Genomic DNA, 26584 nt, shown 5'->3' on the forward strand with positions numbered 1-26584 from the left:
TGGTTTGAATCCCTAAGTCGACTAAACGAAAAATCTGTCGATGTGCACTTGGGCAAGGCACTTAAACCTCCTGTAAATTGCTCTGGATAAGAACGTCAGGTAAAATGTAAATATAAGGAATTATAACTGCATCCTAATGTTTCATACCCGCAGGATAAAGGTAAACTGTTACCATATTTGAACGGAAAATGGGGGCACATGCGCTGCAGACCTGGTCTTTGCGATAGGCAGCAGGACGGCCAGAGCTCCTCCGCCTACTCAGCGTCTACCGGTCTTTCTATCTGTTAAATGTTACGTCTGGCCAAGCACATTGTGCTATAGATCTCTAACGTAACTTCAAAGTGAAAGTTCACGCCCTTCCCTATAACCATTGGTTTAGAGAACCAATAATATTTGCATGGGCAAAACGGAGTGAGATGATTGGCTACGTTGCCTTTCCATCACGAAGATGGACTTCATACGATGGATATGGTGTAGTTGCTGTAAGTCATGGTAATGCGCGCAGCAGAAGGAGACAAGCGCTTCGAAAGGGGGACAAATCTAACCAATAAAGGGTTTTACAAGGGGGATCTATCGCTAAGGATTCTGTCATTCACTCTGCGAGATGCGTCTCTCACGGAAACGCTGGACTATTTGCACAATAAGCATCCTGGTGATCTTCTACAAGACGAAAGAAATAACTAGAAGTGAAGAACATCAGGAAGCTCAAGTCACTGGGTATGATACGTTCTTTTGCCATCGATATGGCCAATAGAATAGCTGGAACACGCTTGGGAACACAGGTATTACCATAAGGCGCGCTGCAGAGGTTTTCTACTTTGAGACTTGGTCAATGAATGCATCCTCGTGATACATTTTCGTTTTTAGGACTTTGTTTAGATGTATATTGGTAGATATGTGCCAGTGTCTTGCAATTGGACACCTCTGCCATTGTCCAGCCCGTAGCAATTGTGTTGGGATGGACGCTTAATTCTCCTTTGTTTGATCTGAACCGGTGAGCACAATGTCAAAACGACACATTAGTGCAGATATTCAGTATTTTCTAGTTATTTAATTGGCTCGTATCATATTCACTGTGGTGTGTGAGTGGATTCTTCAAAGATTTTACACATTTCTCTCTGAATGCTACAGAGTCCATGAGGCATGCTTGACGGACTGTCTCCTTCAGAGCCTCAGCCACACATTGGGACAAAATCTCATTATACAGAGAAATATAGTTTTTTAGTTGATAGGATTTCACTTTGTTCAAAATACTGGAATGCAAACAAAATCAATCAAATCTTATGCGTTACAACATTGTGAGTGTGTGTGTGTGTGTGTGAACCCTCCAGACGCAATCACTAGTTTAAGGATACCATATTTGGGACTCTTAAGTACAGGTGAAGGTTGCCATGTACCTCAACTCCTCCACTGAGTTCAGCGCAGACCAGAGTTTATTTATTTTTAAAATGGACCTCTGACTCTTTCCAGTCACTATGCGTTGATACTTCAAAAATTTACATTCTTAAACTCTTACTGTGTACCTAGGTTTGTCCTTTGTTGTTACGTGTCTTTGTTTGCTGAAATCCATACTTTTTAATAAAACATTCATCAAATACAACCACGGACTGTTTCGTCATTGCTGTTCTTCTAAGAGGGCGACGAGGCGTGAATCCGCATGTACCCATTTGAATCTCAACAAGGAAACAGTCGGTGGTTGTGTCTGAGATGAGAAGGGTGTAATTACGGATCGCAATTAGGGGTGTTTTCTGAAATACTGTAGGCGTTACTTGATTTCAAATTGATGCTTGCCATTGGTCCTTGGCCGTTTCTTTTGCGTCGGTTCTTGACAACTGTAGCATTGTAGCTAATCATAACCCTTTTCCTAACCTTAACCTCAGCCTCCTAACCTGCCACGTTAATTATACTAACCTGCTATGTCAACAAATCATCTGTGTCGAGAAACCATCAGTCTCATAACACCAGAACTGACCAATGTCAGGTATCAATGGGCGTTTCCTGACATCAGGGAACACCCACAACAAGAAAAACCTGAACCTGGTCATTAATTACACCAAATTCCCTGATTTTTGTACCACCATCAAAACACCAAATGAAGGATGATAGAGTTCCAGACACTTATAGAATCTATGCCAAGGAGCATTGAAGCTGTTCTGGTGGCCCACACCCTATTTAGACACTAGGTTGATGTTTCATTTATTTTGGCAGTTACCTGTAGCAAATTAAAGTTTATTGGTTGCGTACACAGATTTGCAGATGTTATCGCAGGTGCAGCGAAATTCTTGTGTTTCTAGCTCCAACAGTGCAGGAATAATACCTGGCAATACAAAACAATAGGCACATATTCCAAAAAGAAGGATGACAGAGTCCGGAACATTATATAAAGTACAGCATATAATGGGTATGTGTGTGTGTATGTACACTACCTTTCAAACGTTTGGGGTCACTTAGAAATGTCCTTGTTTTTGAAAGAAAATACATTTTTTTTTTGTCCATTTAAAATAACATCAAATTGATCAGAAATACAGTGTAGACATTGTTAATATTGTAAATGACTATTGTAGCTGGAAACAGCAGATTTATCTGGAATATCTACAAAGGCGTACAGAGACCCATTATCAGCAACCATCACTCCTGTGTTCCAATGGCATGTTGTATTAGCTAATCCAAGTTTAGCATTTTAAAAAGGTTAATTGATCATTAGAAAACCCTTTTGCAATTATGTTAGCACAGCTGAAAACTGTTGTTCTGATTAAAGCAGCAATAAAACTGGTCTTCTTTAGACTAGTTGAGTATCTGGAGCATCAGCATTTGTGGGTTTCGATTACAGGCTCAAAATGGCCATAAACAAGGAACTTTCTTTTGGAACTTGTCAGTCTATTCTTGTTCTGAGAAATGAAGGCTATTCCATGCGAGAAATTGACAAGAAACTGAAGATCTCGTACAAGGCTGTGTACTACTCCCTTCACAGAAGAGCGCAAACTGGCTCTAACTGGAATAGAAAGAGGAGTGGGAGGCCCCGGTGCACAACTGAGCAAGAGGACAAGAACATTAGAGTATCTAGTTTGAGAAACAGACAAATCACAAATCCTCAACTTGCAGCTTCATTAAATCGTAATCTTTTCTTTTTATGGGCCATAAGGCTTTTTCTTTGCAACTCTTTCTAGAAGGCCAGCATCCCGGAGTCGCCTCTTCACTGTTGACTTTGAGACGGGTGTTTTGCGGGTACTATTTAATGAAGCTGCCAGTTGAGGACTTGTGAGGCGTCTGTTTCTCAAACTAGACACTGTAATGTACTTGTCCTCTTGCTCAGTTGTGCACTGGGGCCTCCCACTCCTCTTGCTGTTCTAGTTAGAGACAGTTTGCGCTGTTCCGTGAAGGGAGTAACTTGGATTAGCTAACACAACGTGCCATTAGAACACAGGAGTGATGGTTGCTGATAATGGGCCTCTACGCCTATGTAGATATTCCATAAAAAAATCTGCAGTTTCCAGCTACAATAGTCATGTACAACATTAACAATGTCTACACTTTATTTCTGATCAATTTGATGTTATTTTAATGGACAAAAAAGGTGCTTTTCTTTCAAAAACAAGGACATTTCTAAATGACTCCAAACTTTTGAATGGTGGTATACATACTAACTTTTGAACAGTGCTGGAAGACCCAGCCACGACCCATCTTCAATGCTCTTACTGAGGGAAGGAGGTTGTTGGACAAGATCTCGCGATACATGGCCCCATCCTCCCCTCAATACGGTGCAGTTGTCCTGTCCCCTTTGCAGAAAAGCATCCCCAAAGAATGATGTTTCCGCCTCCATGCTTCATGGTTGGGATAGTGTTCTTGGGGTTGTACTCATCCTTCTTCTTCCTCCAAAAACAGCGAGTGGAGTTTAGATCAAAAAGCTCTATTTTTGTCTCATCAGACCATATGACCTTCTCCCATTCCTCCTCTGGATCATCCAGATGGTCATTGGAAAACTTCAGACGGGCCTGGACATGCGCTGGCTTGAGCAGGGGGACCTTGCGTGCGCTGCAGGATTTTAATCCATGACGGCGTAGTGTGTTACTCATGGTTTTCTTTGAGACTGTGGTCCCAGCTCTCTTCAGGTCATTGACCAGGTCCTGCCATGTAGTTCTGGGCTGATCCCTCACCTCCCTCATGATCATTGATGCCCCATGAGGTGAGATCTTGCATGGAGCCCCAGACCGAGAGTGATTGACCGTCATCTTGAACATCTTCCATTTTCTAATAATTGCGCCAACAGTTGTTGCCTTCTCACCAAGCTGCTTGCCTATTGTCCTGTAGCCCATCCCAGCCTTGTGCAGGTCTACAATTTTATCCCTGATGTCCTTACCCAGCTCTCTGGTCTTGGCCAATGTGGAGAGGTTGGAGTCTGTTTGATTGAGTGTGTGGACAGGTGTCTTTTATACAGGTAATGAGTTGAACCGGTGCAGTTAATACAGGTAATGAGTGGAGAACAGGGGGCTTCTTAACGAAAAACTAACAGATCTGTGAGAGCCGGAATTCTTACTGGTTGGTAGGTGATCAAATACTTATGTCGTACAATAAAATGCAAATTAATTACTTAAAAATGATACAATGTGATTTTCTGAATTTTTGTTTTAGATTCCGTCTCTCACAGTTGAAGTGTACCTATGATAAGAATTACAGACCTCTACATGCTTTGTAAGTAGGAAACACTGACCATTTTGCAGGTTATCAAATACTTGTTCTCCCCACTGCATATGGTGTGTATGGAGAATATATGAATAGAAAAGGTGTGTACAGCAGTAGTTATATAGGATGAACCTTGACTAGAAAACAGTATATAGTATATACTGTACATATAAAGTGGGTAAAACAGTATGTAAACATTATTAAAGTGACCCGTGTTCAGTTACTCTATGTACATAGGGCAGAAGTCTCCACTGCAGCCACGTCGATGTGTAAGGTGGCGTGCTCTCTCTGCGGTCTCCTGTAGTCCACGATCAGCTCCTTCGTTTTGTTGACGTTGATGGAGGGGTTATTTTCCTGGCACCACTCCGCCAGGGCTTACACCTCCCTGTAGGCTGTCTTGTTATTACTGGTAATCAGGCCTACCACTGTTGTGTCTTCAGAAAACTTGATGAATGAGTTGGAGACGTGTTTAGCCACGGGTGAACAAGGAGTACAGGAGGGTGCTAAGCACGCACCTCTGTGGGTCCCCCCGTGTTGAGGATCAGCGTGGCAGAGGTGTTGTTGCCTACCTTCACCGCTTGGGGTCTGCCCATCAGGAAGTCCAGGACCAGTTCCACAGGGCGGGGCTCAGACCCAGGGCCCTGAGCTTAGTGATGAGCTTTGATGGACTATGCACTATGGTGTTGAAGGGTGAGCTATAGTAAATGAACATCATTCTTACATAGGTATTTCTCTTGTCCTTGTGGGATAGGGCAGTGCAATAGCGATTGCGTCGTCCGTGGATCTGTTGGGGTGGTATACAAATTGAAGTGGGTCTAGGATATCAGGTAAGGTAGAGGTGATATGGTCCTTAACTAGCCTCTCAAAGCACAGAAGTGAGTGCTACGGGGCGATAGTCATTTAGTTCAGTTACCTTAGCTTTCTTGGGTACAGGAACAATGGTGGACATCTTGAAGCAAGTGGGGACAGCAAACTGGCATAGGAAGAGATTGAATATGTCTGTAAACTTTCTAGCCAGCTGGTCTGCGCTCTGAGGATGCAAAAAAAGGGTTTTTACCGGGAACTGAAAATATGTGATTTCTTGTATGAACAGGCCTCAATGGGAGTGTTTCCCATTTATTCCCACTCAGTTAAAGTTAACGCTGAAGGGTTCATTTAAGCTTTATAAAAGAGAAGTGAGGTTTAAATTATTGTAATAATTATGTTACAATCACCAGTCAGTAGGTAAGTAAGCCGTCTTGTCCAGAACGGCACACAATCACCAGTCAGTAGGATGATACTATCAAAGAAAGGATGTGCTTTGTTTCAGTTTTTATACGACTGGACTTAAGACAGGAAGGTTGTCTCTCTCTGTGTGTGTGTGTGTGTGTGTGTGTGTGTGTGTGTGTGTGTGTGTGTGTGTGTGTGTGTGTGTGTGTGTGTGTGTGTGTGTGTGTGTGCCAGTGCCAGTGCCACTGAGCAGTAGACTGTGAGCCTACGCAAGAGACCTGCGGTTCCCCTAAGCAGGAAGTGTCAAACGAAAACAACAACCCGTCTGTCAACTGATGTCATATCCGTTCATGAGAGTTAAGACTGTTCAAAATGTAATTAGTATTACAAGGATTGAGAAAAAATATAGATTATTGTCTCTTGAACCACCACTGCAGTTAGCTTGAAAGGTTACACATTTGAATATCCAAGCTGTTTTTGTTTTAAGCCAAACAATTAGTTTAATCAGGTTACAACACCAAATAGGAAGTGACTACAGTGGTCGTTATGCGTGTGAACAACTAAGTCCCAACAGTAGGGTATTTCTCATTGTGTCCACTTATATCTCTTGAAAATCATAAGTTCACACACAACCGTGCCTCATTGATCCCAGGCAACCCTGGCAGATGCTGTGAGTCAGATGCTGTGAGTCATCTAAAATGTGAGAATGTCTGGGGCTCGAGGCTTTGTTCACTGGGGTAACCATGCATAGACATGTTAGGGTAGGGGAATGGACTGGGAGTAGCTCTTTCAGAAAAGTATAAGTATTCTTGTGAATGATGCTTCACTGTAATCACACATACATACGTGTTAAAGATATTAGTACACTTGTTTTTGGAAGACTCTGAAAGCTGTCATGACTTCCTCTGTAGAGCACGTCTCTAAATATAAAGGAAGTTACATAAATAACCTTCCCGAAATCAACTGTCCTTGCCAAGAGTAGGTGTAGCCCAAGCAAGGACAATAGACCTTTATGAGAGACTGTACAGTGTGATGGATGAAAAACAATGGCAAATCGACAGTGGGTTCAAGGTGTCTCTTTCAGGAAACAACAGAGCTTTCATATTAAGGACAAAAGACTGGATGCACATGAAACTCGGGGTGTACCGCTGTACAAATCAAGCCCTCTTTTCTTAGTCCACTATCTCTCTAGGACCTTTTTCTGCCATTCCTTCCAATGTAATTACCGGTGCAATCACCTCAATGAGAAATCGTATCACATTAAAACAAAGAACCTGAACGTGTGTGTGTGTGTGTGTGTGTGTGTGTGTGTGTCAAGGATCAAGTACTCATTCATGTATGGGGACATTGGACAATAAAGTTGTTGTTTTCTATTATTTTTTTTCATTTCTGCAACAGTGAACTCGGCACTTCAAGACTTATGGTCAATAGTTCGGAGAAAAGCAGCAGGAGTGGTGTGTCTTCCTTTTTCCAGCACTCGGTCGAAGGATGGCGGGTCAATTCGTCACTAGTTCTCATGATAAGGTGAGTCACCACTTGTCCAGTTATTGATATTGGATTAGAAGAGGCTTGCATTGACACAATGGAGGTCTTCTCTACACCACCAGCCCCAAGAGCACACATTGTCTGAGGATTACTAACCTCATCCACCACCATTGTACAACTGCACCCAGCAATATGTGATGCTTCCAAAACGGCACCCTATTCTCTACATAGTGCACTACTTTTTTTTTTTACCAGAGCCCTATATGCCCCTGGTCAAATGTAGTGCACTGTATAGGGAATAGGGTGCCATTTGGGATACAGTAGGTAACCACTGGAGACTATGAGGAGGATTAATCATTGTCAGGGTCAACATTAACTCAAGCTCATTGCTTTGGTGACACAGTTCAACCACAGTGTCAATACATTCGTAGATCTAATTTGACTGCATTTAATGGCATAAGAATCTATACCGAAGGTCGTTCCTTTTCATTACTCTACACTCCTGTCAATAAGTCTATATTACTTATGTACAACTTCTGAAGAAGTCTGTGTGCTATTTCTATACACAATATAGTTATTATACTCTTACAGCACTGTTGTATTATACAGTAACTTTGGGGAGGTTGTCATTGTAGAGGTTGTCTTCCTTTTTAGCCACCGACTGGGGTCAGTCGTGTCTGACTCGGCCCACCCAGTGGGGAGCCAAGTCCACCCAGTGGGGAGCCAAGTCCACCCAGTGGGGAGCCAAGTCCACCCAGTGGGGAGCCAAGTCCACCCAATCAGATTTTTTTTACTTGTCAGTGTTCCAAACAGGACATTTTTTTGGGTATTTTTACCTAAACATGCAAACACCGTCAGATAGAATTTATAGCAAACAGTGCACTGGGTTAGTTAGATTTGATGAAATATAACGTCAAAGGTGAACTGGGATGACATTCACTCTGACGGGATGTGTTGCCAAAAATAACTAACTGAAAGCCACACCCCCAATAAGCTATGAATATGACTGCATTGAGGCATCTGTCACTGTGGTTCTATAGCTATATGCACCATGCCACTGCTTACTTAATTTGTTCGTTTAGCTCATAGACAGCTCATAATCCAGTGCCTTTATCACAGCAACACACTGTTATTTTAGCTTTCATTTTCTCTCAGCCTCATGGCAAAATGTGTAGAATAGCATGAGATTAGCTATGAAACTGAAACTTTGCCCTATTGCAAAATGTCTATAATTTAAGGAAGTTAGCTACAGGCCCACCCACCAGCTAATTTCTGGCTCCGCCACTGCGTATGCGCTTAATTTGCGGTGAGACAACTTTTCTTTTTATTGGGCAAATGTGCCTTCCATGCCTAAGAATAGCAGCCTGCCCCTCTGTCTCCGTGTCTAGGGAATCGTCGACGTAGGACTGCAATAGAACACATAGCCCTGGGAGACAGCGAAAAAGAGACAGAAAACGGCAAAACTCTCATTACTGTATGACATAAGAGGCTTTTTGCCCATTTAGCCGAGCCTTTGTTCTGGGACTTATTTCCGTGCTTCTTTTTGTTCCCCCCATGCAGCATATTGTAATTACAAAGCCAATCAAGATATTGCTATTTGACTCGCTGTGAAAAATGTAGGCCATTTTTGCTCATTTATCTTCTTGTTTTTTTTTCTGACCCACCTAATGCTTCAAACTTTGCAGCAGGTTGACTGGAACACATTGCACCAGCATTTTAGGGTGCTTTATATACTGTGGTTTCTGTCTTTCTTTCTTCATCATCTTGCTTAGCGTTAGACATTTTTGAGACACCATACTGTTTGTCGCTGTCATGTTGGATACATGCTTACATCTGTCACAACAGGAGGCCTGTAATGAATCAAAACAGAGCATCCCCCCCATTAAGATTTCATAATTAACAACCAGAGAACTGTGACATATTTTCATCAAATATAGAGCAGAGGTGTGTGGCTGTCATCCCCCAACATCAGAAGAACTGAATCAATCACTGTCAACAGACAATGGAACTTTGCAGAGGTTGCAAAAACTGTCTAAACCCTTATCATGTGCTGAAGCCAACTCTTCTATCATTGCCATGTCATGTAGAAGAGCAGCACATACAGTAGACCTATGGGACAAGTCTATCATACAGTAGTCATACAGTAGTCCTAAAGCACCTTATACCACCCACCACTGCAACTTGTATGCTCTAGTCGGCTGGCCCTCGCTACATATTCGTCGCCAGACCCACTGGCTCCAGGTCATCTACAAGTCCATGCTAGGTAAAGCTCCGCCTTATCTCAGTTCACTGGTCACGATGGCAACACCCATTCGTAGCACGCGCTCCAGCAGGTGTATCTCACTGATCATCCCTAAAGCCAACACCTCATTCGGACGCCTTTCGATCCAGTTCTCTGCTGCCTGTGACTGGAACGAATTGCAAAAATCGCTGTAGTTGGAGACTTTTATCTCCCTCACCAACTTCAAACATCTGCTATCTGAGCAGTTAACCGATCGCTGCAGCTGTACATAGTCTATCGGTAAATAGCCCACCCATTTTTACCTACCTCATCCCTATACTGTTTTTATTTATTTACTTTTCTGCTCTTTTGCACACCAATATCCCTACCTGTACATGACCATCTGATCATTTATCACTCCAGTGTTATTAACCTGCAAAATTGTAATTATTCGCCTACCTCCTCATGCCTTTTGCACACAATGTATATAGACTCCCCTTTTTTTTCCTACTGTGTTATTAACTTGTTAATTGTTTACTTACTCCATGTGTAACTTTGTGTTGTCTGTTCACACTGCTATGCTTTATCTTGGCCAGGTCGCAGTTGCAAATGAGAACTTGTTCTCAACTAGCCTACCTGGTTAAATAAAGGTGTTCTCAACTAGCCTACCTGGTTAAATAAAGGTGAAATAAAAAAATAAAATACAAAATATCATACAGTAGGCCTATGGGACAAGTCTATCATAGTAGACCTATGGGACAAGTCTATCATACAGTAGGCCTATGGGACAAGTCTATCATAGTAGACCTATGGGACAAGTCTATCATACAGTAGTCCTATGGGACAAGTCTATCATAGTAGTCATATGGGACAAGTCTATCATACAGTAGACCTATGGGACATGTCTATCATAGTAGACCTATGGGACACGTCTATCATACAGTAGACCTATGGGACATGTCTATCATACAGTAGACCTATGGGACATGTCTATCATAGTAGACCTATGGGACAAGTCTATCATACAGTAGGCCTATGGGACAAGTCTATCATAGTAGACCTATGGGACAAGTCTATCATAGTAGACCTATGGGACATGTCTATCATAGTAGACCTATGGGACAAGTCTATCATACAGTAGACCTATGGGACATGTCTATCATAGTAGACCTATGGGACACGTCTATCATACAGTAGACCTATGGGACATGTCTATCATAGTAAACCTATGGGACAAGTCTATCATACAGTAGACCTATGGGACATGTCTATCATAGTAGACCTATGGGACAAGTCTATCATACAGTAGGCCTATGGGACAAGTCTATCATAGGAGACCTATGGGACAAGTCTATCATAGTAGACCTATGGGACATGTCTATCATACAGACGGCCTATGGGACAAGTCTATCATACAGACGGCCTATGGGACAAGTCTATCATAGTAGACCTATGGGACATGTCTATCATAGTAGACCTATGGGACAAGTCTATCATACAGTAGACCTATGGGACAAGTCTATCATACAGTAGACCTATGGGACATGTCTATCATAGTAGACCTATGGGACACGTCTATCATACAGTAGACCTATGGGACATGTCTATCATAGTAGACCTATGGGACACGTCTATCATACAGTAGGCCCAAACCTCAACCAAAAAGCCCTTTCAATGGAGAAACCCATTAGGCCGGTTTCCGAGACACAGAATAACCCTGGTTCTGGACTAAAAAGCCCTTTCAATGGAGAAACCCATTAGGCCGGTTTCTGAGACACAGAATAACCCTGGTTCTGGACTAAAAAGCCCTTTCAATGGAGAAACCCATTAGGCCGGTTTCCGAGACACAGAATAACCCTGGTTCTGAACTAAAAAGCCCTTTCAATGGAGAAACCCATTAGGCCGGTTTCCGAGACACAGAATAACCCTGGTTCTGGACTAAAAAGCCCTTTCAATGGAGAAACCCATTAGGCCGGTTTCCGAGACACAGAATAACCCTGGTTCTGGACTAAAAAGCCCTTTCAATGGAGAAACCCAGTAGGCCGGTTTCCGAGACACAGAATAACCCTGGTTCTGAACTAAAAAGCCCTTTTAATGGAGGTTCTCCATTGTGAATGCTTTTCAGTCTGGTACTTCTCTTAATCTGTCTCTGGGAAATCAGGCATGGATAAAGGGGGGGACATCTGCCCTCTTTCTTTCTACATGTCCTTGTTCTGTATGTCGTGTTTTGTATTATTTGTTTTGTACCTAGAACTCCGGGTCTTGTTGTTCCTGTCTGCTCTTTTATGTTTAGATAAGAATTGTATACCTGTCTCGAATACCTATACACCACTCTTGTGTGTGTTCAATAAAAAATATTTGAAACAGGAAATCAGGCATGAATTAAGAGTTGACTCACTACAGTACACTTCTCTTCTGACTAACATGCAGGAAGGATGTCCTGCGTTTCCTGGATGCTGAGAGGGACGTTTCGGTTGTGAAGAGCAGTTTCAAACCAGGCGACACTATCCACTACGTCCTCGACAGACGCCGGACGCTCAACGTTTCCCACACGCTTCACAGCCTGCTACCGGACGTCTCTCCACTCAAAAACAAGCGCTTCAGAACGTGCGCGGTTGTGGGCAATTCCGGTGTGCTTCTCAACAGCGGATGTGGCAAAGAAATCGACAGCCATGACTTTGTGATACGGTACTGCTGCTGCCTTTTTTTTAAAGGATAGTTCACCTTTTCAGTTTGTTTTGTTCATAATCTGTATGTCAACGTTGAAGTTTCAAGCTCCACAAACTGATGATGCATTTTGAATCATATGATAGAATTCCTTTAAGGTTACCATGTCTGGTCTGTGTTTTACCAAGATTAGGACCTCTTAACACAGACATTCTCTGACACTCTATTTGATTTCTTTTTTTTTTTTTTTTTTTTTTTTGAAACTCTTATTTTCAATGACGGCCTCGGAATAGTGGGGTTAACTGCCTCATTCAGTGGCAGAACGACAGATTTGTACCTTGTCAGCTCGGGGATTTGGTTACAAGCCCAACACTCTAACCACTAGGCTACCCTGCCGCCTATGAGAGATTGGGCAAAAAAGCCATAATGCAGTTTCCCTCCGCTGTCATTAGCCTGTGGTTAACACCTCCAGAATGTATATATGTTCATAGAAAACACTCAAGGTAATGACAATATTAGCTGTCATTATCTGATGGATAGAAGTCACATATTGGATCAACACTTAAGGAGATTGGCTCTTAGCCAGAAGCTTGGTCAATTTATTCCCCCGTCTGCATTTAATGAGGGGTTCTTGGGTTTATGTGCCCATGCGGGCCACATTAAATTAAATCAGAAAAATAGCATCACTCTTCTCTTGTCTCGTGTTTGGCTTTGCCTACAGCGTAGTGATGCTTACATAAAAAAATGACTAGATGATACGAATTTAAATTACCTGAGTATTTATAACAGTTAGGTTCATATGTCATATTGCATGACATGACATTGATAAGAAGATTGTTATGTTGTGAATATTAAATAGACAAAGCCAGAAGCACATACTGTCAGTGTGGATCAAATATGCTACTTCTGAATAGTCTGACTCATGATACGATACCACAACCTGTTGTGTGAGAAAAGCACAGTAAAGAGGAAGGAAATACCTTCCACCAATATTTCCATTGTGCCATCAGCCCAGTTCAGACATAATGATGTCGTCCCAAATGGAGCCCTATCCCTGACAGTGCCCTACCAAGCAAAAAAGACAGTACCGGTAACTGCTCAATTGGTCTAAAATGAGTTAATGTCATTTTTGCTACATTAAATACATGCTTAATCATGTGGACAAGAATCCTGCCTCTATTGTGTTTTGGAGAAAATGGGGGTCATGTTAGCAGTAACTGTATAAAGTTACTGTGAATCAAAGATAAATAAAAGCATTTTTTTTTCTCAGTTCCACATTCTGAGCAGTTACTGTCTTTTTGCTTGGTAGGGTAGTAACAGTAGTGCACTACTTTCGACCAGGGCCCAAAGCTATTGTCTGCAGAGTATTGAGTGGTGTACAATCCTAGCCTCTCTAGAACATTACTCTTCATTCCTGGTCCTGGAAAGCTACAGGGTGTACACAAGGTTTTGTTTCAGCCCAGCACTAACACGCCTGATACAAATAATAATATAAATAAATCATATAAATAAATAAGGTTAGCGTGTAAGTGCAGGGCTGGGACAAAAACTAGAATTAACACTTAGCTTCTCCAGGACCCAGGAGTGAAGACTGAAGTTTGACCGCCCTTACAAAGAACAACATTTATTCCCCCTCTCTTTAAGCTTATTGGTATTGTGAAAGATCCACGCTGTTCGAGGTTGTACCCTTTCTCAAATGACTCGTTGTTGATTTAGCTGTAACCTGCCGCCGCTGTCCGAGTTCGCCGAGGACGTTGGGCTGCGGTCCGACTTCACCACCATGAACCCCTCTGTCATCCAGAGGGCGTATGGCGGCCTGAAGAACGCCACGGACACGGAGAGGTTTGTCCAGCGCCTGCGGGGGCTCAACGACAGCGTTCTGTGGATCCCGGCCTTCATGGTGAAGGGAGGAGAGAGGCACGTGGAGAGTGTCAACGAGCTAATCGTCAAGAGGAAGCTGAGGGTGAGGACGGCCTACCCGTCACTGAGGCTCATCCACGTGGTGAGAGGGTGAGTTGAGTTTTGCCACACGTGTACTACACTACTGGTCAAAAGTTTTAGAACACTCCAGGGTTTTTCTTTATTTTTACTATTTTCTACATTGTAGAATAATAGTGAAGACATCAAAACTATGAAATAACACACATGGAATCATGTAGTAACCAAAACACTTGTAGGTTTTCTAAAACATTTGACTGGTAGTGTATATGCATGCACACATTGACACACATTCTCACATACGGTATACACTACAGTGTGTTCACACACACACACACACACATACCCAAACACACAGTCAGGTAGCTGTTTATAAAGATATGTGGGCCATTAAATGCTTGCCTATTATACAATTGGTTGCATCTTACAGCAGTATAAAGTAAGCCATGCACACCCTATTCCCTGGTCAAAAGTAGTGCACTATGTAAGGAATAGGGGACCAGCCCTGGTCTAAAGTAGTGCACTATGTAAGGAATAGGGGACCAGCCCTGGTCTAAAGTAGTGCACTATGTAAGGAATAGGGGACCAGCCCTGGTCTAAAGTAGTGCACTATGTAAGGAATAGGGGACCAGCCCTGGTCTAAAGTAGTGCACTATGTAAGGAATAGGGGACCAGCCCTGGTCTAAAGTAGTGCACTATGTAAGGAATAGGGGACCAGCCCTGGTCTAAAGTAGTGCACTATGTAAGGAATAGGGGACCAGCCCTGGTCTAAAGTAGTGCACTATGTAGGGAATAAGGGACTATATGGGAAGAACCCTAGAGGTCTGAGGTCTGGAGGATTAATGCATTCTATCAATGTGTCATTAATTGCAAATTATGTTGGGAGAGAACCATTTTAAATTGTTGCCTGATCCCAGGTCTGTTTGTGCTGTATTACAAAAACACCTATGGTCACTGTCACACATGTTGTCATGACAGTTGGCAAGACGGCACAAACAGATTGTAGACCAGACTAGACTGAAGTACTGCCCCTCTAAATCTTTAACATTACACCTAGAGAAAGACCAGTGATGTCATTCTCTGTTTGTTTTTATCTCATTGGAACCCACATTTTTCCAAAGGGAAATATTAATGAATTTCAATCTGATGTCCAAATCCCCATGAATCTGGTGTTCAAATCCCCATGAATCTGGTGTTCAAATCCCCATGAATCTGGTGTCCAAATCCCCATGAATCTGGTGTCCAAATCCCCATGAATCTGGTGTTCAAATCCCCATGAATCTGGTGTCCAAATCCCCATGAATCTGGTGTCCAAATCCCCATGATACTGGTGTCCTAAACCCCATGAATCTGGCCGTACTGCCTAGAAAGGGAGGCTACTTCCCAAATGTCACCTTATTCCCTATATAGTGCACTACTTTTGACCAGGGCTGGTCCCCTATTCCTTACATAGTGCACTACTTTTGACCAGGGGCCATTGGGGTGACTACATAGAAACTGCCCACCAATGCTGACATCCAGCATCAAAGGGGGTGTAGAGCTAGGAGGAGCTACCTGCAGTGACCTCTAAAGGGAGCGTGGAGCTAGGAGCTAGCTACCTGGGGTGACCTCTAAAGGGGGCGTGGAGCTAGGAGCTAGCTACCTGCGGTGACCTCTAAAGGGGGCGTGGAGCTAGGAGCTAGCTACCTGGGGTGACCTCTAAAGGGGGCATGGAGCTAGTTACCTGTGGTGCGTTGTGTTAGTGTGTGCCGCTTCACGCAGCATGGTATAGTGATCGGCGGGTTGCCCGGTTACATCTCCCCATGCCACAATCAGCATGCCATTCCACATGCCTTCTCGGCAGGCTACATTTTCATCTGTGCTCATGTCTTCATACGCAGATAGATTGCTAGGTATAAGACAATGTCAAATAGGATTGGCTTCAATTCAATTCCAATTTAGAACTCTGCGAGCCGTGGAGGAAAGGATAGAGGCAGTGAAAGAAGTGATGAGAAAAACGTCTTTGAATGGAGAAAGTGTGTGAGACCTTATTATGGAAAAACGTCTTTGAAAGGAGAAAGTGTGTGAGACCTTATTATGAAAAAAAGTATTTGATAGGAGAACGTGTGTGAGACCTTATTTTGAAACATTGTTATTATCATGAACATACGGCTTATGAGCTCGAGCTTCTCCATAGGAGTTAAAGAGAGGGTCATTGTGATGCTTGTCATTTCCCCCCAGGACAAATTCACAGCAGTGTATTAATTGTCCAATTGACTGGCTGATTAGTTAATTGTTTTGTGGGTTGATCGTTAGCTGTGGGTTGATCGTTAGTTCCCCCAGGGGCACGGGTTGTGACTGTCTGATTTTATGGGCACATTCGATGTCCTTGTGAGTTGCCATAGCAGCCAAGCACTGTGTTCTTTCTGTTCTGTCTATCTGCTGCCCTGCCTCGCTGCTAAATATAGTTTGGTTGAAGGAGGGACATGGCTAACAGGTCCATGGGACAGACCAATCTCAGTAGTCTTCATTTGAAGGCCCAACCTGTCGTAGGTACAGCCATTTTTGATTGTTTAAATCAATGACATATATACTATGTGTATATACACTGAGTGATTCTAGAAGAATATTACTTATGGATTTTTATAGTTCAATTGTGTCTATCATGACACAAAACAATAAGGTTATTTTTCTCAATTGTCTATGTAAACAAATAATGTGTATAGCTTCAAAATGTGGTTTAATAAACTATCATGTTGACCTCATGGACTGTCCGTTACATTTCTCAAGCCGCATCTCCCAGCTTTATAGCAAACCCAGTCTATAGCAGACTGCCGTTGACTGAAAAATAAAGATTGTGCAAAACAAATATATACGTTTAGGATGGCACTGGCCTTTATTATTACCATTATCGGTGATCATTTGGGTGGGATCAAGTGTTAGCCACTCAGATAGCACACAAACCTCAACGTAGGTACGACGTGTACAGGATACATCAGGAATATGTTGTTTTGACATCTTTTTAACACTGGCAAGAGTATTGGCGATGTATTTCAAATGTCTACGTTCTAAAATCTATTTTAATATCTCTGTGATGTCTCTCCAATGTGCAAACGCTCTCCACATTACGTATGTCAGCTGAGCCAGACGTGTACATGTTTACTGGGCACTGACACACTGCAAATAATATTGTTATCCTGTACACTTCAGGCTCAATATTCAGTTAACTGGACAGTGCATTGTGTTATTGTAAAAATATCAAATGCAGAGGCAAATAATAATCTAGGTAAGTCGGTTTATTTGGTCTATAGTAATAAGGACTTGGATTTGTTTCCCCAGCATGAGAACGTGCTATTTTTTTTCATCCAATCCAAATGATCATTCTCCTCGACACACACATCTGTCTTGGGAATTGAAAACTGTCGGTTGTTCTTTAATTCATCAGTCGTTGGGAGTCTCTCCCCCCAAATTTCCCTTTTCTGTTTCGAATCCATTGATGTGTTGAAGCCTCCGAGGATGCAGCCCATAAGCCTTCGACGTGAATATAACTTGGAGTACGGAGGAGCTGTCATTCCATTCAATTAGTAGTCTGAGCTGTTATTCTATCACAAAACAACATTGCCGCCAGCATTATTTAGGCTACTGCAGAGAATTGGGTCCATTTTGAGTGTTTTAGGGAATACGTACCTGACACTCTGCTGTTGTATGGTGGATTACTAGAGATAATAGCAGTGAGATGTTTGAAGCCATCTGTATCAGTGATGGAATCATGTTTACTGTAAGTCTGAGCGAGGCTTAGTAAAACAATTTGTTCTTGTTTTCCAGGTACTGGCTGACAAACAAGATCAATATCAAACGGCCCAGCACCGGATTGTTGATGTACACTTTGGCCACGCGCTTCTGCGACGAGATTCACCTGTATGGATTCTGGCCCTTTCCGCGGGACGCACATGGAAATATGGTGAAGTACCATTACTACGACATGCTCAAGTATCGATACTTCTCCAACGCAGGCCCTCACAGGATGCCACTTGAGTTCAAAACGCTGAAAATGCTGCACAGCAAAGGAGCTCTGAAGCTGACGACTTCGAAGTGCGAATCTTAAAGTGCTCTTCCTCGACAGAGTGCCAGTTCGTGACATACACTGACACTTTGTTTGCGTTGCTAGAAAGCACACCAGGTTGTAAGACTGCTGAGTTGATTATGAATCATTGCAAAAGTAGGAAGTAAAAGTGAGCGTGCCTTTTTTTAAACTAACGATGTAAAGGTACAAAACAAAGAATGTAATTGAAAAATGATTAGTCTATCTAAATGTCAGGTTTGGCATTGTAAGCATCATGGCTGAGAAATCAGGAAATCAATCCTTTGGATGGAGCATCAGAGACAACCAGATTGATTACAATTCCATGGATTTCTACATTGGTCATTACAGTAGTTGTCTAGTAGACAAAGCACAAAGACCAACTGCTAAAAGCAGCGATGGACGCAGTGTGTTAGCGATCACCTGCTGGGTGTCGACCAATGGTGGGGATTCAACATGCGGAATCGTCAGAAAATGACAGTCCAAGGGGATATTCTGGTCAGAGGCAATAGGACGGCCCCCAGCAAACATTAAACCCATTGGCCCCATGTGGGTATTCGATGGGCAAGCCCACATCGGCCCGAAACGGGCTAGCCCACAACAAGTCCAACACAGGCTACCCCACACAAAGCCCACATCAGCTCAACACAGGCCAGCCCAACGCAGGGCTTTCCCACACCAGCCCAACGCAGGACTAGCCCATACCAGTCTACCTGATCTTGGACACTGCCAATGAGCAAGTTTTAAAATAAAAACTTAAATGAGTGACATGAGAAACTTGTGTTTCTGATGTAATGTAGCAAGTTCCCTAAATACCTTTTTAAGGCTTGAAATTGATCAAATGTATGCATTGAGTTGAATTGTAATAAATATATAATACAATAATAATAATAATGAACATTTAAATAATAGAATAAACTGATAAATTGGCATAGGACCAATACCATGAGCTCATAATGGGCAGCTGATCCAAAGGGAATGCTTATTTCAGGCTAAGTGAGGGTTGCCTTCACCAGATGTGGTCTGCCCGTAATGGGCCACACTGGGCCAATGCCTTGGGAGCCAGCAAAGGTGTATCGGCCCAATGTGGGCAGCCAACATGGGGCCAATATTTTTGCCCACATCATGCCAATGTGGGTATGGTCGCTGGGCCACCGCTGGTTTCAACCGTTTTCGTCGTCATGGCGTGTTTTGTCAGTAGGAAAAAGCAGAGAATACAGGTTATGCTCAGTAAATTAGATTTTGGGATATAAAAAAATATAAAAAAGAATGTGCCCAGAGAAGTTGATTCCAAAGATCCCATGCCAATTTATTTGCCCTCACTACAAAACAAGGTTATGTTCTTCACAGCTGAACTTTCTAGGAATTAGAAGCCTCAGGGCAAAATTATTTTTATATTTGTCTAGATGTCAGATTAATTTATACATTTTAAATATGTATGCTGTTTCTAAGTGATTCATCTCATGTTATCTGAACACACCTTTTGTAAACTTGCATGTTAAAGGGGAGTGGAAACGTACCTTGAGTTAGGCCTTTTTAGACAATTGTTATTCATTTGTATGCATTATTGGACTGTATACAACAGGTGGGTCTAATCCTGAATGCTGATTGATTGAAACCGCATTCCAGTCGGTGTCTTTTCCACAAATTATCACCGGCTAAATCTATGACGTTAAAATGCCTATTTATTCTGTTCCATCTGACTGCGCAATCCACTGTCTCATCAGCCCAGCCAGGCAATTTATAACCTTGATCTCCACTATAAAAAGCATCTAGACATTGTCTCACATTTCTTGTAGACTAACATTTAGTTTTCAACAAAGGCAATTTGTATAAACCTCGCTGTCTGTGTCTTCGACATTTGCAACATTGTTTCAGTATTCATATTCGATCTCCAGCTGTCCAAAAGTAATGAACGTGTCGGGAGTCGATTCAAGAAAGACAGGCAGCGTTTCTCAGCCAGTCGATATCTTGAATAAGCTGGCATAATTTTCATGGATTTATATACAAAGAAATGTAAATTGAAAAAAGGTCAAACGAAAGGAAGTGCAGCTAGTTTGCAGTCTTTCCAGCTTCAGTTTGAAGTGATTGTGTTAGCTGTGTTGTTGGCTAGCTCCTCTGAACAACAGTGTCCTGACAAGTGAGCACATTTTCTGTGCCAGGTGAAATCGCGCCTCATTTGCTCATTGTTATGGATGTATCCAAATAAATGTCACTAGAAAACAGTTAAACAAATGCAATTGCTGCTACTTTGCTGTTATTCTGGCTGCACTGTTTGACGTGACTGTAAGTTAGCCGTAGTTGGCTAGCTAGCAAGCAAGGGATAAGAACATTACCAGCCAGTATGGCAATGGAACATTTAGAACGATTGTCCATAGATAGAGAACAAAAAGACTGAACGACTGGGTCGCGTCTCTGGCAACCGATAGAACGAACAACCAGCCGGCCTGGGTAGCAACCCCTAGATTTGTGTCGGGACTATTTCTTGTAAAAGGATGAAATAGTATGAATAAATCAATCAAAATAATGTTTTTAATGAAAATATGTTAAATCATTATTTGAATATGTTGGTAACCTGTTGTATAAAAGTGATAATGCCCTCGAAGCCGGTGTTTGGAGGATATATTGAAGAAGTCTCGGGCGTAACAGCACCCGTGCCAATATATCCTCCAAACACTGGCTTCTCTGACATTATCACTTAAGCAAAGTATTGCACCTTGGTGGATTGTGAGGTTACAATGCGGTGGCTGAGCCTCTACAGAGGACCCCCGGGGGAGTATAAATAGCCACTGACTGATTCATCTGATCCAGTTCATTAAACGTTACCATTCCCCTTTAAACAGCTGAATGTAAACACAGCCTAATACCATTGGAATTAATTGGTCTATGTAGCCACTGCAAATCTAAAAATGTATAAGAAAAAAAGATGACAGGAAAGATGTGGAGGTATGGAATGTTATGTTACACTATGAATTATTCATTAGCAATCAGATCTTTCTGTGATTGTTCTTAGTAACAGGATTGTTCTTAGTAACAGGATTCAACATCAGTCTGTTTCACTGTTGAATCTCTTTCATATCTCACACAGAAGTACCTCTTAGATATTTGATATATTTGAACTGCTGCATGCTCATGCTATCCTGTACTAACTTCAACTTCCTGTATTTACATAATGTCAAGACACCCTACCCTTTTTCAGTTTCTTTAATAGGCTTGAATGTAAATGCATTTATCTCACAATATGGATGATGTCATGCAACTGCTAACGAATGTTCAAAAATATCTGCCTCGAGGAGACATTGTATGCTCAAGGAATTCTTAATTACATTTTCTTTACATACCAATTTAATTTTTTAGTTTTTTTTAGTTTTTTACTCTCAGTATTAAGAAAGTCCAGTTGCTTACAGCTAAAAGATTGTATGTATCTAAGGGGCCTATATATGAAAGTCTGGGACCGTGTTCATAAATCTTCCCACAGAAGTCGTGCTAGTCTGGGACCAAACTGATCCTAGATCAGCACTCCTACTCTGAGCTGCTTTATGAATAGAGGCCCTGGACACCAGTGGAGACTGGAGCCCATCCTCCTAACTTCTCCTTCCACCAGCCTCCACTGTAAGACACCAACTTCTGGTATATGGTGGCATAAATTATGTAAAATGTCCAAAAAAACGTTGCTTTGTAATGAATAATACTGATGTAATTGGGTTTGTGGCAGGTCATTTGTAAATGATCCACTGTCAATGACGACCTAGATAGAATATGGAAATGTACATACATGGTAACATTGAATAAGGAGAACAATGAATGTTAATTAATATATGGTAGGCTAACCATTATAACGAGACATAAGGTTGAATAACTTTTTTCAATACTGCCACAAGCCTTTGAAATGACTGAAATTGTTATGTCTCGTTTGCTTTGTTACACCATGTGTCTGTTTTTGACCGTTCATAACTCTGTAATTTATACAATTCTTGTTTGATGTTCAATATGTAACACCTGTAGTTTGAGTCAATCCGATCAGGTGCTGAATGTCGTGGTAGATTTTCATCCTTTTTTGGTAAAATTTGATACCATTTTGTTTTACAGCTTCTTTTTTTATGTCAGTTTTCTATGTTTGTGAAAATGCGTTTTAGAAAAGTTAATAAACTTGTAAATTGAAGTAATCATTTGATAGGTTAATTATTCATGGGTGTTTAATCATCCATCTAGGGCCCTGTGTTTTGGCCTATCATGTCACATGACCTAGATTTTAAACTTTATTTTAATCCTTTTCAAGAAATTAGAATTACACCAAGAATGAAAGCAATTGACTGAGGATGGTGCTAGACCACTTGACATAAAAAGAAAAGAGGACAGTTTTGATGAAAAAGCTTTAAATAAAGGTTACAATTCAGGTCAAGTGACATGATTGTCCAAATCACAAGGCCATAATAACAAATGCCTTATACACAAAGATGATAGCCACAGTCTCTAACATTACCAGTGTAACCCAGTGTATGTGGGCGTTGCCCTGCCTCTGCCCAGAGACCGGCACGGTTCAAGTCCCTGTTGCAGCTCCCTTTCTCCTGCTACACTGATGGCAGTGGTGGGCTCACTCCAGTGGTCTCACGTGGAGTTGGGAAAGCGTGCTCTCTCTCTCTCTCTCTCTTTCTCTACGCTTTTGTGGCTTGGTGAGGATGCTGCTTGAGAGAAAGAGAATACTGTAACACTGCATTTGTCAGCATTGCAATGTCTGTCCTAAGGCCTGTGCTTTTGTGGCAGTCTGTTTGACGCTCGTCTATGCACGGTAGGAGCCACAGTTTGATCCCCCGTTGCAGCTCTGCCTTTCTCAATTACACCAGTAATTTCTATTAGTCAAAATTACACCCAGATTGTAACCAATTAGTTTTAAGGCAATAGCCTAATAACCTGCAACATATTACCTGATTATTAAACAAAAATATAATGTAGATTCTAATTATTAAAAAAAAAAATAGGCCCTAATGTAATGTTGTTTTTTATGGAATGTAATTCCTAGAGCACTAAGCCTACCATTAGAAATCAATGGGATGTAGGCTACACTTCCTTCAATGTTGTTTAGCCTACCTTTGTTGGTGGTCCACTCTTTGATGGTAAGAACATTATAGAGTATATAATTGACTCATTAAGATAAATGAATATTTTACATACTCAGGAGGAAGAAGTAGGTACATGCACAGTGATCAGGTGCAATGTCCTTGAAGGCGCAGACTTAGTGATTTGGAGGCCCCAGGTAGAGGCCAGTATTTTTAATGTGTTATATAGTAAAGATGTCATTTAACTTTACAAATGTATTACCTTTTAATGTGCCATGAACACGACCAATCATTATGTTTTTATCTGATTGTCAAACAAATCACTTAAAAAAGTAGGTTACCTTCGCATATTCATCCAAAAATAATTGCAGCATCTGAACAGTGCACTGTGCACCTGCCAACTTTCCTTAAATTCATAAGTGGCTGAAACTATCTCACCAGAGAAAGCATCTGAGCGAGCGAAACAGCTCCCCTCTGTCTTACTATATGTAGATAATGTATCTGATGCTGTCTGGCCAAAAAGAGTATGACATGCCATACTCTTTTTGGCCAGACAGCATCAGGCACATGGGCTACACATACATGTCCTCTGTCTCCACGACGTTGGCAGTATTAAAAACAGTATTGTATTCCCATAGAGCCTAAGGGTCCGGGGCTGGGTTTCTACTAAGCTAGCCTCGTTCGAGGACCAGGCTTCCCTAATACGGTAAGCCTGGGGAAGTTAATGGCAGAAAAATAGCTTGATATCAAATCAAAGTTTATTTGTCACTTGTGATGACTACAACAGGTGTTTAGATGTTTACTTACAGGCTCTAACGAACAGTGCAATTTCTAAGTTAAAAAAAAGTTATTAGGTGAACAATAGATAAGTAAAGAAATAAAAACAGTGAAAAAGACAGTGAAAAATAACAGTAGCGAGGCCATATACAGGCTATAACAGTAGAGATGCTATATACAGGCTATAACAATAGCGAGGCTATATACAGGCTATAACAGTAGCAAGGCTATATACAGGCTATAACAGTAGCAATGCCATATACAGGCTATAACAGTAGCGAGGCTATATACAGGCTATAACAGTAGCAATGCCATATACAGGCTATAACAGTAGCGAGGCTATATACAGGCTATAACAGTAGCGAGGCTATATACAGGCTATAACAGTAGCGAGGCTATATACAGGCTATAACAGTAGCGATGCTATATACAGGCTATAACAGTAGCGAGGCTATATACAGGCTATAACAGTAGCGAGGCTATATACAGGCTATAACAGCAGAGAGGCTATATACAGGCTATAACAGTAGCGAGGCTATATACAGGCTATAACAGTAGCGAGGCTATATACAGGCTATAACAGCAGCGAGGCTATATACAGGCTATAATAGTAGCGAGGCTATATACAGGCACTGGTTAGTCAGGGTGATTGAGAGGGTATGTACATGTAGGTATGGTTAAAGTGACAATGCATATACACTGCTCAAAAAAATAAAGGGAACACTTAAACAACACAATGTAACTCCAAGTCAATCACACTTCTGTGAAATCAAACTGTCCACTTAGGAAGCAACACTGATTGACAATAAATTTCACATGGTGTTGTGCAAATGGAATAGACAACAGGTGGAAATTATAGGCAATTAGCAAGACACCCTCAATAAAGGAGTGGTTCTACATGTGGTGACCACAGACCACTTCTCAGTTCCTATGCTTCCTGGCTGATGTTTTGGTCTCTTTTGAATGCTGGCGGTGCTTTCACTCTAGTGGTAGCATGAGACGGAGTCTACAACCCACACAAGTGGCTCAGGTAGTGCAGCTCATCCAGGATGGCACATCAATGCGAGCTGTGGCAAGAAGGTTTGCTGTGCCTGTCAGCGTAGTGTCCAGAGCATGGAGGTGCTACCAGGAGACAGGCCAGTACATCAGGAGACGTGGAGGAGGCCGTAGGAGGGCAACAACCCAGCAGCAGGAGGAGCAGGAGGAGCACTGCCAGAGCCCTGAAAAATGACCTCCAGCAGGCCACAAATGTGCATGTGTCTGCTCATACGGTCAGAAACAGACTCCATGAGGGTGGTATGAGGGCCCGACGTCCACAGGTGGGGGTTGTGCTTACAGCCTAACACCGTGCAGGACGTTTGGCATTTGCCAGAGAACACCAAGGTTGGCAAATTCGCCACTGGCGCCCTGTGCTCTTCACAGATGAAAGCAGGTTCACACTGAACACGTGACAGACGTGACAGAGTCTGGAGACGCCGTGGGGAACGTTCTGCTGCCTGCAACATCCTCCAGCGTGACCGGTTTGGCGGTGGGTCAGTCATAGTGTGGGGTGGCATTTCTTTGGGGGGCCGCACAGCCCTCCATGTGCTCGCCAGAGGTAGCCTGACTGCCATTAGGTACCGAGATGAGATCCTCAGACCCCTTGTGAGACCATACGCTGGTGCGGTTGACCCTGGGTTCCTCCTAATGCAAGACAATGCTAGACCTCATGTGGCTGGAGTGTGTCAGCAGTTCCTGCAAGAGGAAGGCATTGATGCTATGGACTGGCCCGCCCGTTCCCCAGACCTGAATCCAATTGAGCACATCTGGGACATCATGTCTCGCTCCATCCACCAACGCCACGTTGCACCACAGACTGTCCAGGAGTTGGCGGATGCTTTAGTCCAGGTCTGGGAGGAGATCCCTCAGGAGACCATACGCCCCACCTCATCAGGAGCATGCCCAGGCGATGTAAGGAGGTCATACAGGCACATGGAGGCCACACACACTACTGAGCCTCATTTTGACTTGTTTTTAAGGACATTACATCAAAGTTGGATCAGCCTGTAGTTTTCCACTTTAATTTTGAGTGTGACTCCAAATCCAGACCTCCATGGGTTGATACATTTGATTTCCATTGATAATTTGTGTGTGATTTTGTTGTCAGCACATTCAACTATGTAAAAAAAAAAAATTTAATAAGAATATTTAATTCCTTCAGATCTAGGATGTGTTATTTTAGTGTTCCCTTTATTTTTTAGAGCACTGTATGATAAAGAGAGAGTAGCAGTAGCTTAAAAGAAGGGTAGGCGGGTGGCGGGACACCGGTTGGTAGGGCTAATTGAGGTAGTATGCACATGGATGTATAGTTAAAGTGACTATGCATATATGATAAACCGAGAGTAGCAGCATAAAAGAGGGGTTGGGTTGGAGGGGGCACAATACAAATAGTCCGGGTAGCCATTTGATTGCCTGTACAGGAAGGAGTCTTATGGCTTGGGGGTAAAAATT

General features: G+C 42.3%; 1 protein-coding gene across 1 annotated transcript; it reads left to right on the forward strand.

Moving 5' to 3' along the window:
* Window positions 1-604: 604 nt before the first annotated feature.
* On the forward strand, window positions 605-18284 carry st8sia4 (ST8 alpha-N-acetyl-neuraminide alpha-2,8-sialyltransferase 4). The gene is given in 5 exon segments (NM_001124216.1): window positions 605-717; window positions 7288-7413; window positions 12026-12283; window positions 13979-14272; window positions 18005-18284. Coding segments are annotated over 5 exon segments (1071 nt in total).
* The last annotated feature ends 8300 nt before the right edge of the window (window positions 18285-26584 follow it).

The sequence above is a fragment of the Oncorhynchus mykiss genome, chromosome 5 (assembly GCF_013265735.2).
Source record: "Oncorhynchus mykiss isolate Arlee chromosome 5, USDA_OmykA_1.1, whole genome shotgun sequence".
Lineage (NCBI taxonomy): Eukaryota > Metazoa > Chordata > Actinopteri > Salmoniformes > Salmonidae > Oncorhynchus > Oncorhynchus mykiss.